The 20,814-nt window shown below is 39.9% G+C and overlaps 1 protein-coding gene across 1 annotated transcript in view; it reads right to left on the bottom strand.

Moving 5' to 3' along the window:
• Window positions 1-18,381, bottom strand: part of rpgra (retinitis pigmentosa GTPase regulator a) — a 78,164-nt gene extending 59,783 nt beyond the window's left edge. The window contains exons 1-5 of the mRNA XM_063050824.1: window positions 18,271-18,381; window positions 6,373-6,498; window positions 3,702-3,794; window positions 3,222-3,284; window positions 1,148-1,306 (exon numbers count right to left, since the gene is read on the bottom strand). Of these exons, the coding sequence (XP_062906894.1) occupies window positions 1,148-1,306; window positions 3,222-3,284; window positions 3,702-3,794; window positions 6,373-6,498; window positions 18,271-18,316 (487 nt within the window). The 5' untranslated portion in view covers window positions 18,317-18,381. The remainder of the gene's footprint in view (window positions 1-1,147; window positions 1,307-3,221; window positions 3,285-3,701; window positions 3,795-6,372; window positions 6,499-18,270) is intronic.
• Window positions 18,382-20,814: the final 2,433 nt, after the last annotated feature.

Here is a 20,814-nt window from a genome sequence, read left to right as displayed (position 1 = left end):
ACCAACAGCTTATATCGAACATGTTCAGGTGATTTCTACGCAAGTACTTAAAGTCATTCCCCTTTGTCCAAAACAAAATCAATAAAGTTAATAAGGTCCATCTCCAAAAAAATGGTTTATTTGATTAGCATGCCTATAACCTTCCCAAAACCTGGGCAACCTCTATCAGTGGCACATTATAGTAATGATAAAGCACAGAGTCATTGAATCATACAGCAAAGAAAGAGACCATTTATCTCACCCACGTCCATGCAGGCCATCAAAAGCCTACCTATGCTAATCACATCTTTTAGCATGTGGTCCATGGCTTTCTATGCTATGGTATTTCAAATTGTCATCTCAATGGTGATTAAATGGAGTGAGAGCACCAGTCTCTGCCTGCCACTCAGCTAGATTTCAACCAGCCTTTGAGTGAAAAAAAATTATTCCTCATTTAGATCTCTTATCCCTTACCTTAAACCAAAGCCCTCTAAATATAAATAACTCTGATAAGAGAAGTTTCTCATTGTCTAATGCTGTTCCGAATTGATACCGTATCTGTGAAGTAGGACGCCGTGCACAATCCTGATTTGATAGAGACAGATGTGAAGAAGCACGGAGGAAGATCTGGAGAAACTTCTGAAATGCCTGCTTCATTGCTGCTGCTACTGTGCGATTGAGAATCTCCGGAGGGAAGGCCCCAAGTCCTCGGCCTTGCGTATCATTTGTTGCCGGGGTTGGGGTCCAAACACTCGGCAGAGATGGTGCTTGGTGCATCGGTGTCGAGGAGCTGGTCGGAGGCTCGGAGATTTCGGACGGACTCGGAGTCGGACTATGGTCAAATGCTTCCAGGATGCTGCATCGGCAAGTTTGCGGCGCTGGAGGTTTACCGTCTGCGTGAGATGATGGGACTTTCGAGAGACTCTGTGATTTTACCATGCCCATGGTCTGTTCTTATCAAATTACGGTATTGCTTTGCACCGTTGTAACTATATGTTATAATTATGTGGTTTTTGTCAGTTTTTCAGTCTTGGTTTGTCATGTGTCTCTGTGATATCATTCTGGAAAAGCATTGTATCATTTCTTAATGCATGCATTACTAAATGACAATAAAAGAGGACTGCGTGTCCTCATAATCTAATCTAATCTATAAAAAAATATCTCTCACCAGTTAAGGCTGCTGAAATATTTGACCCAGCAGACAGCTGTTTAATCTTCTGTTTATCCCTGAAATACTCCACACGTTGAAATGCTGTTCTTTCTTCATTAGTGCCCAGGCCCAACTGTCCTTCACTATTGTCACCAGCAGCATATGTGTTTCCTTGCTCTGGAATACACATTGACATCAATTGCATATACAAACAATCCTTGCAAATGCACCTTTAATTGTGATTACTTTGTATAAGGTCCTTGTGATAAACTATGGTTGGGAGTAGCTATTTTATATCTTAAGATTTTGCTTATATATATATATATATATATAACATCAATGAAATTATCACCTGTTATTAACATTAAACATCGGAAACAAGTCCAATCAACAACGAATGACACCATAGCAAGCTGGATCTCAAACAGAGAAACAGAAAAGAGGAAGGAGATAGAGAGCCTAGTGGCACAGTGTCAAGACAACAACCTCAACCTCAATGTCAGGAAAATAAATGAGCTGATATTTACTTCAGGAAGCAGGACAGAGTGCACACTCCTGTCTGCATCAATATTACTGAGGTGGAGATTGTTGAGAGCTTAAAGTTCCTATGTGCAAATATCACCAACAATTTGTCCAAGTCCAGCCACGTAGATGCTATGAAAGAACATCAGCACCTCTGCTTCATCAGAAGGCTAAGGAAATATGTCACATCACCAATGACCCTCATCAATTTCTACAAATGCAGCATAGAAAACTTCTTATCTGGATGCATCACAGCCTGATACATAACTAACATGTCCAAGACTGCAGAAATTGCAGAGAGTTGTGAATGTCGTCCAATCTAGCACAAAAAAAACAATATTGCCTCCGTTGACTGTCTGCACTTCCTGATGCCTTGTGAAAGCAACTAACATAATCAGGGTCCATCCGCGCCCCCCCCCCCCGCCCACCACCATCTTCCATCAATCTATCTGATCTGAAAATATGATTATTCCTTGATTTTCATTGGATTCAAACACTCAAAGCAGAGGTAAGTTTTCCCTATATACAGACTGTTAGCTACATGGAACACGCTGCCAGAGGTGGTAGAAGAAGCAGATACATAGGGACATTTAAGAGGCTCTTAGATAAGCACATGGAAGAAAGAAAAATGGAGGGCTTTATGGGAAGAAATGATTAAATTGATCTTAGAGTAAGTTAAAAAGTCAGCACAACATCCTAGGCCAAAGGGCCTGTTCTGTGCTGCACTGTTCTATGTGATAAGATATAGAAGATACAGAAAACACACACTAACATACTCAAGGACAACTTCCATCCCACTGTTATAAGACTCCTGAACAGACCTTTGATAATGTAAAGATGAATACCTGATCTGTCAATCTACCTGGACCTTGCATTTTCTCTGTAACTGAAACACTATATTCTGTTTTTTATTCCTTTTGTTCTACTTCTATGTAATTATCTATGGAATGATCTGTCTGGATATCATACAACAAAAGATGCACCTCAGTGCATGTGACAACAATACATCAAGAAGTGGAACAGAAGAATCAGAATCAGAATTATCAGAGATACATGATGTGAAATTTGTTGTTTTCTGACAGTACAGTGCAAAGACATAAATTACAAAAGTAATAGTGCAAAAGAGAAAACAGAATAACAAGGCAGTGTTCATAGATCATTTAGAAATCTGATGGCAGAGGGGAAGAAGCTGTTTAAGAATAGTGTGGGTGTGGGAACAAAGAAGCAACAAAAATAAAATTCTGAAAAAAATAAATACACACTAGTATTTTTTTTAAGAGAAATGCCAGGGAGAAAATAAACATTTTATTTCACTCCAGGAGAGACTGCCAACCTTATTACCCTATAGTACAAAGCAAGGGCACAGAGACTAATTAAGGGAAGATTCCCATCAAAACAAGTGGTTCCATGGGTGACCCATAAACATAAGGATTTAATACATTAAAATAAATGACTGGTATATTTTTAACATCAATATTGGTTTACAATACAAATCTTCTAAATTTATAGCACAATGTTCATAACTATGTACAGTACTTGAAAAAACAGAATCAACTGTTAATTATCATACCTGTCCAGACCAATGTATGACTTCTCCCACAGGCAGCAAGTTTCACTCTCTCTGATTTCAGCGCTAAAACAAAGCATTTATTGAAAGTGAAACGTTGTATTTTCTCTCATTTTAAATCTACAAATCATATAGTTCTTCAACCTGAAATACATAGTTAAAATATAAATATTTTCTCCCAATAGAATAATTTAATTTCTTTCACATGAACAGAGTGATTGTGCAATAAATAACTATGGAGGTCTTTCACTCACAGAATAAGAACAGTTCTTGGTTTTTCTTATAATGAAACATGTATCGCCAAAGTGTATGACGTTTATTCTTAGGCAGAAACTCGGGATCCAGGTAACTTGCTTATGGGCAGAAGGTAGAAACTAGGTTCTGAAGTGATCACAGTGAATGGTGGAGGAGATTCAAAGGGCCAAACAACCTACTCTTGCTCCTTTTCCATGATACAAATGAGTGTCCGTGCAAAGTACATACCTTTTACACACGTAGGTTTGTTCACAGTGTTCTTTGTTCCCAAGCCCAGCTGACCCCAGTTGTTGCTCCCAAAGACATACAACTTGCCATTTTCTGTCAAAAAAAAAACAAACACCTGCTTTTATCCTTTATTCTACGTTTGTATATTTCAGATCAGTTTTTAACATTGAACATATCTTGGCATTTTTTTTCTATATTAATCATTTAGCATTCGAAAGCTAGTTATCTAATTTTTCTGTTTAGGTCCCAGAATCACTAATTCAGTTCAGTGTAAAGCCCTCAAGCAAGGCTGTAGTGATCCAACTCTATCTGTTGCCCTAGTGTTTTTCATTCTTCTCAAAGAGTGGTGTTCAATTGAACTGCATAACTACAAGCAGGATCCCTTCCTATGTGGATAAACACTTCTCTATAAAAGGAAATGGGAAAAAAAAGATCAGGTCACCAAATTACCTAGCAACTGACCATGAGCAACAATAGCAGACTCTAGGGAATAAAATACTCAAGCAAAATGCATTTGGGGAATTAAACACTCAATTATTTTTCTTGAAATAATACACATTTGAGATATTATGTTACGTAGGTGCCATTAAGCTAGAAATAGAGTGCAGAAGGGATTTATGAGGATGTTTCCAAGACTCGAAGAACTGAGTTATAGATAGAAGTTGAGCAGGTTGCAACCCTTTTCATTAGAGCATAGGAGACTGAGGGGTGATCTTAAAGAGGTGTATAAAATTACAAGAGCCATAGACAGGGTGAATAAGCATAGCATTTTCCCAAGGCTGGGATATCAAAAACTAAAGGACATATATTTAAAGTGAGAGGAAAGAAACTTATAGGAACCCGGGGGTGACGTTTTGACCAGAGATTGGTCAGTATAGGAAATGAGCTGTCAAAGAAAGCAATTGAGGCAAGTACATAAACAACATTTAATAAGTATATGGACAAATACAAAGATAGGATAGGTATAGAGGGATATGGACCAAGCACGGGCAATGGAAGTCTTGGTCAGAGTGGACCTGTTGGGCCAAAGGGTCTGTTTCTTGCTCTATGACCCTACGAATATATTTTTTCAATTAAATAAGAATTACACAAAAACTGCTATATAAAAAAAGCCTAAAAATTAAACCATAGAAAAATGTTTTCAACTCAAACATTTTTATTTATTTCATACTTAATCAAATGTTATCAAAAAGCATTGAACGCTGAACCCTTAAAAGATATTAGGAAAGATGACAAATGGAAGACTTTCTGCATCGGGAAGTCCAAGTAGTATGGAGAATCTTAAAGACGAAAAAAAGATGAAAATCTGGAAAGCAGTTAATTCAACAGTTGACTTTCAACATCCTCAGGAAATGTATTTTTTCAATCCAACTGTAATCCTACTTTCTCTTAAAACGATTAACTTTTGTTGAGATCCCAATCCATAGACAGGAGTTCCCAGCTATTTTATTGTTCAATGATGTGAAACCGTGACAGCAGATATATATAGGCATCCGTTAGTCTCATGAGACCATAGATTTGCGCCTTGAAAGGTTTCCCAGGGTGCAGGCCTGGCCAAGGTTGTATGGAAGATCAGCAGTTGTCCATGCTGCAAGTCTCCCCTCTCCACGCCACTGATGTTGTCCAAGGGAAGGGCATTAGGACCCATACAGCTTGGCACCGGTGTCGTCGCAGAGCAATGTGTGGTTAAGTGCCTTGCTCAAGGACACATATGCTGCCTCAGCTAAGGCTCCAACTAGCGACCTTCAAATCACTAGACGAACGCCTTAACCACTTGGCCACGCACCAACACAACAGCAGACTATCTGGTAATTATATCACAGGCAGGTCCAAATCTGTCCTTATCTGGCATCCATGTTCTCCAAGTTCAAGCAAGTATATTAAGTCAACCGGAAATTGAAATCCAACCAATTTATCAATCACTTTGTCTCTTAAGTTGCCAGGAATCCATCTACTTTCTTTGCTGCTAGCTAACATCAGCTAGTTCACCATACCATTATGTAACATAGGTGCTGAGGCTCAGGTTTCAGCATTAGTTCCCACCCATTGCTTTCAGTAGAACACTGAGAAGTGATGGAATTTACAACTGCATCTCAGAAATTAATTGTTTTACAGCAAACATTAGAAATATAAAAGGGTGGTGCAACTGTCACAGAGAGACATTTTGTTCTAAAGTTAGAAATTAGGTATTAAACTTCCTAATGGAAATCTGAGACATGAGACATCGTTGTGATGGAAGTCTAGGAGCTAGGAACAAAGTAGGGTGACAAATGTTTTTCTACTGTATTTGACCAAAAAAGAAATTATCGCATTCAATCACTTCTACAATTATGTAAACTCACATCATAAATAGTTAGCAAGGGGACTTGTGTGTAGTAAAACAGAATTATTGAGATCAAGTTCCAGGATGGATGCAGAAAGCATCATGTATTTTATACACCACCACCAACTACACTTTGGCAATTTATCAAGCTGATAAAAGTACCTGAAAATACCATCCCACATAGCTACTTTAAAAAGCTCGCAGTGCTTTTTTAAACTAAGTTAATTAAGTAATAAATGCTGTACTTTGTTTCAATAACCATTTTCTGTTGCTTGATATTAAAAGCTCAAGGCAAAAGAAAAGCTTTGCATGTAGAGGAAAAATAAATCCACAGAACTAATAATTTACCTGTTATGAGTGCAGTGTGTTCATCCCCACAACTGATTGCAACAGCTTTGTCATTTTTCAGCCAGAATTTGCTAGGCACATTGTCTGAGAATTTGCTTTTACCAAATGTAAAAACAGCTCCTGAATCTGAAATAAAAATAAATTAGATTTTAAAGGAACTATTGAACCAACAGCTCGTGTTTATGCCAACTAAATTATAAGCTAAATTCTCAGATGCTCTACAGTTGTCTAATATTAATTAAACAAATCTAGTGTGAATACAGGGTAATCTATATTTTAATATTTTATCTAAATGTGTTAATAATAAAAAATAAATCACACTTGCCTCCACAACATTTTTCTGTTTTCTTACTCACTCTTCTATTTTTTGAACAACTACTAAAGTCACAAAAAATGAATGTTTCATTTACTGGTTTTCCATTTACATGCTAAATTCTACACAAACCTAAGGCTCTCAGTTAGTCAGGGTCGACCATGAATGTTGCATTCCAGCTGTCGATACATAAGCCAGGGCAGTACAATGCGGAGAGTAAGTTGTTGCCAATGCAGCAGGCTCACCCTCTCCATGCAACAGATGAATCCAAAGGAACGGCGAAGACCGATACAGTCTGGCACCAGCAACATTGCAGGGGTGTTGAATTCAATGTATGACTGCCTTAGGGACTCCAGTTCCAGATTTTTCCTCGGGGTTTACTCCCAAAGCCTTCCCCATGAGCAGGTGTAGCCACAAGGCAGTGGAGGTTTGAAATCAGAGTTTTCCTTCTCCCAGATAAGCTACCAACCATGGCGAATAAGCCCCATCAATCCAAAGCAACTGGTTTTAAGGTGCCAGTGCCCACCTTTGTTTCCTTCTCCTGTCAGACGCAGTTCTGCTGGGCTTTGGAGCTAAATCACACATAAAGGCCAGGAGCTGGACTTGGTTGTCAGAGGCTATTTGAGACTATTTAATAGGTAGTGGGAGCTTATTCCCACTACCTCCTCTGGCTATGACAACCTTAAGGAACCTTCAAACCAAAGTATGCAATAACAAAAATTATCATTCATGAATAGTGAAACTGATCATTGGCTATATAATCATTGTGCACTGCACAGCAATTTGCTTTATTGAATATTCTATCTGTGTTGAAGTTTATGATCATTTAGAATTTATTATGTACATCATAATACTTAAAGGAAGCGAATGCATCCAGTATTCTGACTTGCAGAGCAATGTGAGTGTCTTGGTATGTAATTCACAAATGGCAAACTAGTAGGTTCAAAGTAAATTTTATTATCAAAGGACATATATGTCACCATATACAACCCTGAGATTCACTTTCCTGTGGGCATACTCAGCAAATCCATAGAATAGTAACAATAACAGAATAAATTAAAGATCAACTAGAGTGCAAGAAGACAACAAACTGTGCAGATGCAAATATGAATAAATAGTAATAAATAATGAAAACATTAGATAACACAAGATAAAGAGTCCTTAAAGCAAGATCATTGTTTGTGGGAACCTCAATGGACGGGCAAGTGAGTGTAGTTACCCCTTTGTTCAACAGCCTGATGGTTGAGGGGTAGTAACCGTTCTTGAACCTGGTGGTGCATATCCTGAAGCTTTTGTACCTTCTACTTGATGGCAGCAGCAAGAAAAGAGCATGGCCTTGGTGGTGAGGATCTCTGATGATGGATGCTGCTTTTCTATTACAGCATTTTATGTAGATGTACATTGAGTAAGAGGTTATTGTTATGACACCACTCAGCCTAATTTGCAATTTCCCTCCTGTATGCTGATTCATTACCTTTTGATTTAGCCCACAACAGTGGTGTCATCAGCTGTGGTTAGCCACACAGTCATAGGTGTAAAGTGAGAAGAACAGGGAGCTAAGCACACAGCCCTGAAGTACACCTGTGCTGATGGAGATCGTGGAAGAAATGTTATTGCCAATCTGAATTGACTGAGGTGCACAAGTGAGGAAATCCAGATTCCAGTTGCCCAAGGCAGTACTGAGGCGAAGATCTTGGAGCTTATTGATTAGTTTTGAGGAGATGATGGTATTAAATGCTGAGCTGTAATCGATAAAGAGCATCCTGATGTGTGTATCTTTGCTATCCAAATGTTCCAGGGTTATGTGAAGAGGCAATGAGATGGCATCTGCTGTAGACCTGTTGCTCCAGTAGGCAAATTATAGTGGATCCAAGTTGCCTCTCAGCCAGGAGCTGATATGTTTCATCACCAGCCTCTCAAAACACTTCATCACTGTGGATGTAAGTATAAATGGGTAATAATCATTGAGGTAGGTCACCACGCTCTTCTTGGGCACTGGTATAATTGAAGCCTGCTTGACGCAAATGAGTACCACACACTACCAAAGCAAGAGGTTAACGATCTCAGTAAATGCACCAGCCAGTTAGTCAGCACAGGTCTTTAGTACATGGCCAGGTGCCCTTTCCAATGTTTCTTTTGGATTCACCCTCCTGAAAGCAGTCCACACGTCAGCTGCAGATACTGAGATCAAAGGATCATCGGGAGATGTGGGAGCTCGCAATGATTCCTCCATATTCTGATGGTCCAAGCGAGCAAAGAAGGCATTGAGCTCATCTGGAAGCAAAACCCTGCTGCCTCGCATGTCACTTGATTTAACTTTGTAGGAAGTGATAGCATTCAATCCCTGCCACAGCTGTCAGGCATCCTTCATTGATTCAAGTTTGGTCCAAAATCTCCACTTTGCCCACGAGATGGCTTTCCGGAGATTATACCTGCACCTCTTGTAGCCTTCTTGGTCTCAATACCTGAAAGCCTCTGATCTGGCACTCAGCAGATTTCGGATCTCATGATTCATCCAGGGCTTCTGATTAGGAAACACTCTGAATGAATTAGTGGGGACACACTCATCTAGAGCCGACTTAATACAGAAAACAATTAAGAAATCTTAAGTAACGTTATTGTTTATTGCCAGAGAAATTGAATACACATTCAAAGATTATGCTTCCTTTTGAGCACAACATTTAAGATGACATTTTACTGCATTATGAGTCAAGTTCTGCACTAATAGAAATCTAGATTCAAAAAAGCCTCTGAATCAAGACCACCATGTCAAATAAAATGAAGTCCCACAGAACAATCAAAACAAAACCTTGTGCTGAAATCAACACTTATTCCTAATGGTTAAAAACAGGCAAGTCCAAGGAATCCTGAAATGTGCAAATTTCTGTGTGTCACCTGTTGATTGCACATCAACAATAGTTTATTAGATCAGAGCATTTTGGAAAGACATTGTAAAAGTGTTAATTCACAGAACCCTTTGTGTCTCCACTCTGATGATCCTCGACATACCTTTGCAGCAGTCTTGCTGGTTAGTAAAAGGGCTTTGGGATTCTATTTGGTCACACACAATTTCAGCAAATGGGGTAGGAGTGTTGTAAAAGAGATCATTTTAAAAGGTGAATGAGCAGCATTCTGTCATGGCACCATTCTCTTCACTATCCTTAATGATGATGAGAATGGAATATATGTATTCAACATACAAGTTGTATAAAATATGGTACAAATGAATAAATTAAAAATATTCTTCAAAGATGGCAGAGTTTGTCATTGAAGCATCAGTTATAATCAATACCTGTACCCAGCTGGAAGCCCAAGAAGAGTTTATTCACCATATACACCGGGAAAGCACTAGATCCTTTTTCGTTGACCAATAGATTCAAGAGTAATAAAGAGTCAAAGGATAAAGGGATAGTAGAGGAAAATGGAGCTGAAGTACAAGATCCACCATGATCATGATGAATGGTAGAGCATGCTTAAGGGATCAGGCAGCCTACTCCCACTCCTACCTTATATGTTCTTCTGTATGTTCTTACATTAATGTATGCTAATATATCATGTTTCATTTCTCTCATAACAGCATCTTCAAAGTAGATAATGCTCCTGTGGTAAGGTTAATGCTTCAGGAGTTTCTGCTTAAAGGACACTCATAATTCTAATGAAAAACAATAAAATTACAAAAAAAACTGAAGACAAAAATAAATCATATACAATACCAACCAAAAGCTGTATAATAGCTATTTGGTTTTAATTAAGCTATATTTTCTTTAAAAAAAACACTATCTCAGTACATTAATACCCACTTTGCAAACAGTTAATAAGTCAAATTTATCCAAGCTGAATTTTCACCTAATTGGTTAAATGAGGAAACACTTACAGTGCAGATAAAAAAAATTGTTAATGTCACTGCCAGATGCCTTCAATTCATTTCAAGTATCTCAGTTAAGCATTAACTCCCACATCTGGCTGCCGCACACAGCTCTATGAGCCTCTAATATTATCTATTCTATTCCAAGACTTTTCTTGGAAACTACAAAATAAAACCTGATTGTTTCTACTGCAATCCATCTTCCTTAATTTCTTTTTCTTGAATCCAACATTACAGATGAGTTGCCATGGACTTTAACACCAAAGCAGATCAGCTACTTCCCCCCTTCCTCAGCACAGCCAATATAGATCAGTACAACTGTATACATATTTGACAGAAAGACAACACTGAATTGAAAAATAAAACTTTATAAGCTAACCATAAACATACGTGTAGCTCTCAAGTTGCTAAAATTTGGGGTAATTAACTCTTTAGTGATTTCTGGGTAAAAGGTTAAAACAATAAAAATATATGAAAGGAGGAAGTAATTTCATAAGTATTTAGTATTAAGGATGACAGAACAAATATCACTGCTCCTATGTATAAGAGTTCTTGGATTCCAGTGTGAGCAAAAATGCAAACTCATCTTGTAGCTTGGCATCAATTAGCTGCAACTTATCAGGGTTAAGAAGGGAAGAGTGGAGTTACCAAGATGCCTTGTACCTGGAGGTGGCTGCACACCACAAGAGGTCTTCCGATTTCATCAATGATAAGGGACAACAAATATGACTGCAAACAATGCAAGTACAAACCAAAGGGCTAAGATGCAGGGGTCTCTGTCTTTGTAATTGCCCGATGAGTTTGATATTCTCTTACTTGTTTAGATGAGAGTGAGGATCTGATGGACAGGAAAAAGGAGCTTCTGCACAGACTATATGAGGAACTAGACACCAAATTAAGATGCAGATCGTTAAAGGGAATAAATTCTGGATTTCTAACTGAGCCAATGGTATTCAGTACAGGACAAATAAAATTGGAGAAATGAATGCATATCTCAAAGGTGCGTGGAATGAAAATGGGTTCAAGGCAAACTGGCGACAGGTTTGGTGAAAGTAAGAATTAAATCTTTGGGTTAGACTCTCTCTTATTGGAACCGCACACTGGATTGACACTGCATTACAGCGGCATTTTTTTTGGCTAAATCGAATTAAAATGTGCTAACTTACAGAATGCAGGCAAAGTTCAGGGTTATATATTCATATAAAATTGCTCATTCGCCAAAAATCAACAGGCTCCCTTTTAGCCCGAGAGCCGATCCGCCGTCATGGAAATCGGGACGTGACAGCCCGACGCATGCGCACGGCCAGCCTCAGCGACACCTACTGGAGCAAAAGGGCAGGGCAGCTCTATTTCGAGCAGTCACATTCTGCTAATCACCATCAGCATGTGCAGGATTGGGACAGATCTAACTGCCACCCATCAATAAGAGATAATTAAATCTTATTGTAATGGAATACTTCGAGACACCCATAAAACCCTTTGCTGCAGTCAAAGGACAGTGGTAACTATATCACGTCCATTTAAGAGAGCGCCAACGACATCATCAAGAATAATCAGCATCCTTTGGTGTTACTGCTTCGTATCTTCTATCCAGCATCAGGGTAAAAACCAAATGGTCAGCCAATTATGCCGTGTGGAAAGGGAAGGGGGACATTCTGGTCAAGAAATGATGCCAAACATCGTCAGGAAGCAGCAAGAAGAGGGAGAGAACAAGAATCAGATGAGGCCAGGGCCGCACGACTCCAGGATCAAAGAGTCAGGACAAAAAAAGTTGAGAGAAGAAGAGACAGAGGAGGAGAGGCATACACGTCTCCAGGATCAGAGACAAACAACAAACAGCAGAAGAGATGAAGAGACGGGGGATGAAAGGGATGCACATCTCCAGAATGACAACGAGAGGCACAGACGGAGGAGAGGACAAGAATCCGATCAGGCTAGGGCCACACGACTCCAGGATCAGAGAGAAAGAACAAATGGTAGAAGAGATGAAGAGACGAAGGATGAGAAGGCTGCGTGTCTCCAGAATGACAAAAACAGGCAGAAAAGGAGGAGAGAGGAAGAGACAGGAGAAAAGGAAAGATCAACTCGAGAATATGCGGCACCGAGTAATTATTGTGAGAGTTGCTGATGACGACAATACCTCCACAGAAACAGCAAGGCAAAATGCACGACTCGCATGCCGTCACATTTCTGCTGATGTTGGTTGGATGACCAGAGTATGCCCTCACTGCCGTCCTTTCCTACCCACTGAAGAAAGTGCGCAATTCTGCTGTATGAAGGGAAAGGTCAGGATAGGCAATTTGCAGCCTCTACCTAATGAACTCCTCAATTTGTACAGCAATGATGAACCTATTGCAAACGAGTCAGGAAGAACATCAGACAATACAATTGCCTCTTCCAAATGACATCCTTTGGTGCAAAAGAAGTCATTCCAACTAGGAATCGATGGAATCCTTCTGTGATTATTCAAGGCCAAATCCATCATTACATCGGTCATTTAATTCCAGACCTGACCCAGCAAGCCTTCAAATTTACTTCATGGATATTTAATGTTCATTCTGGTCACATATTTGTCTTGCTATGCGTCTTTCTTCTTTAATAAGTTGAGTTTTTCTTCTTTAATTTCCAAATCAAAGAGATAGCAAAAGCATTCAGGAAAATTTAATGTTCATTCTGGTCACATCAGACTACACGACCCTTCTCTGAAAGAGTGCCCCAATGGGTCACCACGTTTTCTAGTAAATACTATTGATAACACATGGGTGAAATAGACTCTTAAAATACGGAAAACTATTATAAAAGAGTATAAACTAGAGAGAGACATTGCAATTCTTAAATGGTGTGCATATGACTCCGATTTTACGCCGAAAAAACTGGATGCGAGATCTAAGGATAGGACAGCTAAAGGAATAACAGCTATTTGCAATATAATGAAAGAAGGAACACTGTTCAGTCTTGAAATGCTCAAAGAGAAACAATTATTAGGAAAACAATACTTTTATCAATATTTACAGATGCGACAGTATGTTAATACGACGATTAAAAATGTAACCAAGGCAAGTACATGTTGGATAGAGCTATTTAGAAAAACATATAATTCAGACAACAGTAGTAGAATAATTTCAAGCGTGTATAAGGGTTTGTCAAATCTTAAAACACATTCAACTTCATACATTAAAACAAAATGGGAGAAGGAAGGAGGGATAATCATATCTGAGGAAGAATGGATAATAATATGGAGGTATCAATGGAAGTGTACCAGTTCATAGAAATGGAGGGAGTTCGAGTGGAAAAACTTGATAAGATATTTTATTACACCCTCTCAGAAATCCCATTATGATTGTAACCTCCCTATTTGCTGGAGAAATTGTGGAAATCAAAATGCAAACCATTATCATATTTTCTGGGAATGCCCCGTTATCAAAGACTACTGGAGTGGGATACACAATGCCCTACAAGACATCTTTAAATGTGAAATACCCTTAGAAAGCAAGACCATATATTTTGGGTATATACCTCAAGAATGGTTGAAAAGAGATAAATATTTAATGAATATACTGCTGGTGGCTGGTAAAAAGACCCTTACCAGGAAATGGTTATCACAGGAGAGCTCAACTTTAAATGTATGGATGGAAATTACAATGGACATTTGCAAAATGGAGGAGATAACAGCATCTGTTAATCATAAGTTGGAACAATTTGATTCATACTGGGAAAAATGGTTTAACTACATAACATCTCGTAGGCCTGATTTTATTCTCACAAGTCAATGAACATATTGTAAAAAAAAAGATCACTCTCTACTTTGTACAGTTTTCTTCTTTTGATTGTTCTTTCTTTCCTCTTCCTTCTATAAGTATACCTCAGATAAATATTATGTGGAGATTTGTGACAAATATGACTATATGATAGTATCTGAAATACATCTTATGGAAAGTTTTGTTTGATGATGTACTTCAATAAAAAATAACTTACAAAAAAAAACAAATTAAAATGATAGCAAGATACTTGATCATGGTCAATGATCATCTTTTGGCACAAAAAGCTACCGTGAAGAACAACCGATGTCCTGAAGCTAGGATGTGTCATCTCCAACAACCACAATGATCTTCCTTGTTTCAGCTATTGGTCTAAATACCAAATTGTCTTACCCTCAATTCCCATGTAGATCAGTTTTTGCAGAGTTCCCTGATGCTACATTCAGTCAAATGCTGCCTCTAAGTCATATCATATCTTATCATAGGCAATCACTTCAGTCCCTTATCTGAGATTCAGCTCTTTTGTCATACTTGGCCAAGTTATCTCAACAAAAATTTGGCTTCTTTGACAGTGTCATAAAGAAACCAACATAGATGACCCATAGATGGCTGAAAAATTGTGCTATTTTCTAATGAAGGTTTCAAATTAAAAACTCTACATGTTATATAATCTTTGAAACTATTTTTATTTCTCTCTCCTTTGAACTGGAAGCCCAGAAAAAAAATTCTGTGTGTTTCATAATTACAGTGATTTACAAGACATAGTTTGTTTAATTCAATATGTTCAAAGACATTCCTTCAAAGCCTGCATTTATCTACATTTATCTTCACCAAAAGTCTACATTTTTGTTTGTTCATCTGCAAATTGGCAGAATGTAGCCTATCTAATTCCAGACCGTAACTGTAAACATGGGACAACCAAGCCATCTATCTGCACTTCTGCCAAACTCTTACTTAAATGTCAAATCAATGGAGCATGTTTTTGAAAAGTAAACACAGAAACTGCGTGAAAAAGATGATTTTCTGTTGAGGGCATGCCAAACCATACACCATCCATAAATTCACCAATGACACAAACGTTGCCAGCAGAATCTCAGATGGTGACAAGGAGGCATACCGGAATGAGATACATCGCCTGATTGAGTGGGATGTGCTGACATTGGAGAGGGTACAGAGAAGATTCACTAGTATGATTCCGGGAATGAGAGGGTTAACATATGAGGAACATTTGTCCACTCTTGGACTGTATTCCTTAGAGTTTAGAAGAATGAGGGGAGGCCTCATCGAAACATTCTGAATGTTGAAAGGCATGGATGTGGCAAAGTTGTTTCCCATGATGGGGGTGTCCAGTACAAGAGGGCATGACTTAAGGATTGAAGGCCGCCCATTCGGAACAGAGATGCGAAGAAATTTTTTTAGCCAGAGGGTGGTGAATCTATGGAATTTGTTGCCACGGGTGGCAGTGGAGGCCAAGTCATTGGGTGTATTTAAGGCAGAGATTGATAGGTATCTGAGTAGCCAGAGCATCAAAGGTTATGGTGAGAAGGCGGGAGAGTGAGACTAAATGAAAGAATGGATAAGCTCATGATAAAATGGCGGAGCAGACTCGATGGGCCGAATGGCCAACTTCTGCTCCTTTGTCTTATGGTCTTATGATCACAACAACAACAATGTCAGTAAGACCAAGGAATTGATTGTGGACTTTGGAAAAAGGAAGTTGAGGGAATGCACACCAGTCTTCATTGAGGGGTCAGCAGTGGAAAGGGCAAGCAATTTCAAGTTCCCGGGTGCCAACATCTCTGAATATCTAACATGGGCCCAACATACTGATGGAATTACAAAGAAGGCATGTGAGCAGCTGTATTTCATCTGGAGTTTGATGAGATATGTCACATCATGAAACACTCTAGCAAATTACAGATGTACCGTGGAGAGCATTCTAACTGGTTCTATCATCGTCTAGTAAGGAGTGGCCACTGCACTGGATCAGAAAAAGCTGCAGAAGGTTGCAAACTCAGCCAGTTCCACCATGGGCACTAGCTTCCCCAGCATCGACATCGTCAAAAGGCAATATCTCAAAAAAGTTGGGTTCAGCATTAAGGACTCCCATCGCCTATGAGATGCCCTCTTCTCATTCCTATCATTAGGGAGGAGGTACAGGAACCTGAAAACATACACTCAACATTTTAGGAACAGCCCTATATATGTATGCGCTCTTCTGCACACCACAATTGGAGCATGTGGTTATTTGAGTTACTGTCGCCTTTGTCAGCTTGAACTAGTCTGTTCACTCTCCTCTGACCTCTTTCATTAACAAGCCATTTTCGCCACTCACTGGATTTTTTTTTGGTTTTCATGCCATTCTCTGCAACTTCTAGAGACTGTTGTGCATGAAAATCCCAGGAGATCAGCAGTTTCTGAGATACCTAAACCATCTTGTCTGGAACCAACAATCATTCCATGGTCAAAGTCACTTAGATCATATTTTCCCATTCTGATGTTCAGTCTGAACAACAACTGAATCTCTTGACTATACCTGCATGCTTTTATGCAATAAGTTGCTGATTAGATACATTAATGAGCAGGTGTGCAGATGTACCTAATAAGGTGGCCACTAAATGTCTATATTTCATTGTAATTGATAGTTTTTGTTACTTATTGCACAGTACTGCTACCACAAAGCAACAAATTTCATGACATATGCCAATGATATTAAACTTGATTCTGATCCAAATACATCACATCCATTGATTCTCCCTATCTATAGTAGTTACTACATCCTCAAAAAACTCTAGTAGATTAATTGAACAAGAATTCACTTTACTCAATTTACTTTACTACACTGACTCAACTCAGTTGTGTTGTTATGTATTATAATCAGTACAGACCTTAGCATTCTCTCTATAGTCTACATTAGGTTAACAGTTCAGTAGTTACCTAATTTTTTACTCCCTTCTTTCTTATGCAGTAGAATCAGATTGGCTATCTCCAATCCGAAGGAACAATTCCAGAATGTGAAGAAGAAAGATTATTGAGCTGAAATATTAACTCTGTATAGTATCTCTCTCCATGGATGTTGCCTATCCCAATGTCAGTACTTTAAATAACTTGTTTATTCAACTTCTGCAGCATTTTGCTTTTGATATACTGTAGGTAATCAGTGAAACAATTACGTGAGGAAAAGCCATTTTATAAAACTTCCGGTTATGAATCAGTATGGACTGACTGAGGAATAATAGATTCCAATTCAACAGTAGCCTCGAAATAACTTGCAGACTATGGGATGGATCGGTCTGCAACGGGACGAAGTTAATTGGTCATGCATTAAGGCAGCAAACACTTGACAAGTCAAAAAGCCTTTTAAACAATGTTTTGGGGAAGGAAATTGTCAATTTTTTGGGACAAAACCTTGCATCAACACTGATGACAGGCTTTGATCCGAAATGTTGACAATTTCTTTACCACAACACAAACAGTACAGCCTGACCCATAAAGTCCCTTCAGCAGATTGCCTCTTTTTTGACTACAAGTTCCAGTCTCTACGGTCCGTTGTATTTCTTTCTCTGTGATTCTACAGTAATTTGGGCGTATAATTAATGGGGAGAAATAATACAGAAAATATTGGATGTTCTCAGTTCGTCATGTGGGGGAAACAGTTAACTTGTGGTCATTGACCTATCACTCAAATTGAAGAGTGGGGCAAGAAGCAGGGTGGTAACAGTTCAATGGGTCGAATAGTAACTTTCTGCGATTCCTGCAACCTCTTTTAAATTTCTCGGTCCCAATCAGATATCTCCCCAAAACCAACCCGCCGCCTCTATCAATGCTGCCCCACTGCCCCCATCAGTTCCCCAGCTGATGGTCCAGTAGATGCAACAGCGATCTCTCGACACTCGATGCTGCCGGGGCTCCCGGGCCCGAACTCATCTGCCCTCCCGGTCGTCGCCATCCGCCTCACTCACCCGGCACATCCTCAGGGTCGGGCTCGGACTCGGGCTCCAGCGCCATCTCCGCCCCCCTACGGCCGCCTGCCGACCCGGAAGTAAACAAACCCACCTGCCCCTGGCAACGAAACCGGCGGCCGCACCGCCCTCTCGCGGGCGAGAGGATGTACTACGGCCACTGGCGTCCCCTGACGGCATCACCCGTGAGTTACGAAATCCCGAGCAACGCACGAAGTGTCGGAGGGAGTTCGTGGTGTGGGGCGGGATCAGTGGTGGTTTCCCTTAACTTTTGGTTGGCCTATTTGTTTAATTTTACGTATTTTATTAATTTATTTTCTTCCCCTTTATTCAGCCCAGTAGTTTGGAAAGGGTTATTTTGTAGCCTATGGCTGCGGGGGTGGGGGGGGGGGTTGAGATTGAAGGAGGAGGGTGGGAGACTGTGGAATACTCCAGAAGTAAGGGTAGCCAAAAAAGGGGTGCATCAAGTGAAAGACCCGATGTAATGGAGGCAACAAATTGAGGAAAATGGGTGACTTGGAGGAATTTATAGCTCTGTATAAAATTGAAGGTCAGAAGGAAGGGGAGGAAATAAATGATATCTTTGATCAGGTAGGGACAGGATTTGGCAAATCATTGTTTGCAGGTGATGGTGCAATCAGGAAAAGAGGAAGAAACGTCAAGTATATATTAAGGCAGGTACAAAAGGCTTTAAGATCAGTTGAAAACTGACCAGGGATGCAGAATCAGAAAGGGTAGCAAATGTAGGGCTCAAAGTGTGATACCTCAATGCACGGAGTATAAGAAATAAGGTGGATGATCTTAAACGCAGAAAATCTATGCACATTACCAGCCCTTAGGCTCACAAAGTTATGCCGACCATGTAACCTACTCTAGAAGCTGCCTAGAATTTCCCTAATGCAAGCCCTCTGTTTTTCTAAGCTCCTTGTACCTATCTAAAGGCATCCGTTAGTCTTGCGAGACCATGGATCTGCGCCTGGAAAGTCCTCACTCTCCAGGACGCAGGCCTGGGCAAGGTTGTATGGAAGACCAGCAGTTGCCCATGCTGCAAGTCTCCCCTCTCCACGACACCAATGTTGTCCAAGGGAAGGGCATTAGGACCCATACAGCTTGGCACCAGTGTCGTCGCAGAGCAATGTGTGATTAAGTGTCTTGCTCAAGGACACAACACGTTCCCTCGGCTGGGGATCGAACTCACGACCTTCAGGTAGCTAGTCCAATGCCTTAACCACTTGGCCACGTGTCCCACACTTATCTAAGACTCTCTTAAAAGACCCTATTGTATCTGCCTCTACCACCTTTGCCGGCAGTGCATTCCATGCACTCTTTGTGTAAAAAACTTACCTTTGACATCCCCCTTGTACCTACTTCCAAGCACCTTAAAACTATGTCCCCTCATGTTAGCCATTTCAACCCTGAGAAAAAGCCTCTGGCTATCCACGTGATCAATGCCTCTCATCATCTTATACACCTCTATCAGATCACCTCTCATCCTCTGTCGCTCCAAGGAGAAAAGGCCAAGTTCACTCAATTTTTTCTCATAAGGCATGCCCTCCAATCCAGGCAACATCCTTGTAAATCTCCTCTGCACTCTCTCTATAGTATCCACACCTTTCCTGTAATGAGGTGACATGGACCCCAAGATCTCGCTGATCCTCCACACTGCCAAGAGTCTTACCATTAATATTATATTCTGTCTTCAAGTTTGACCTACCGAAATGAACCACTTCACACTTATCTGGGTTGAACTCCATCTGCCACTTCTTAGCCCAGTTCTGCATCCTGTTGATGTCCCGCTGTCACCTCCAACAACCCTCCAGACTATCCACAACAGCCCCAACTTTTGTGTCATCAGCAAACTTACTAACCCACCTTTCTACTTCCTCATCCAGGTCATTAATAAAAATCACAAAGAGGAGGAGTCCCTGAACAGATTCCCACAGAACACCACTGCTCACCATCCTCCATGCAGAATACGAACCATCCACAACCATCCTTTGCAATCTGTGGGCAAGCCAATTCTGGATCCACAAACCAAGGTCTTCTTGGATCCCATGCCTCCTTATGTTCTGAAAGAGACTTGCATGGGGAACCTTATCAAATGCCTTACTGAAATCCATATACACTACATCCACTGCTCTACCTTCATCAATGTGTTTTATTACATCCTCAAAGAATTCAATCAGATTTGTAATGTTAGAATGATTTTTGGGTTTAGGTCATTTACATTTACCAAATGGCTTTGGCCACCAGTCTTCTGTTCCCTGACAATGTACTGTGGATTTAGTTTGTAACAATGCATTTCCTAAAAGCTGTGAATACCAGTTGAAACGCTGCTGGTGCCTGGGATGGATATGAACCAGAAGGTGTGAAGTTTGCATGTAGTTTTGAAGACAGCATTATCTATACTTTGTAAATATGGATTGTCCTTCATGTTAAGCAAAAAATAGGGCAGAAAAAATGCCCTGCCTCGAAATTCCCCCCTAATTTTGTGTGCCTTGATATCTACCCTAGCATTCCCTAGTCGCTACCTACCAAATGTTA

This window comes from Mobula hypostoma, chromosome 6, assembly GCF_963921235.1.
Source record: "Mobula hypostoma chromosome 6, sMobHyp1.1, whole genome shotgun sequence".
Classification (NCBI taxonomy): Eukaryota; Metazoa; Chordata; class Chondrichthyes; order Myliobatiformes; family Myliobatidae; genus Mobula; species Mobula hypostoma.
This window is presented reverse-complemented; position numbering and strand designations above follow the sequence as displayed.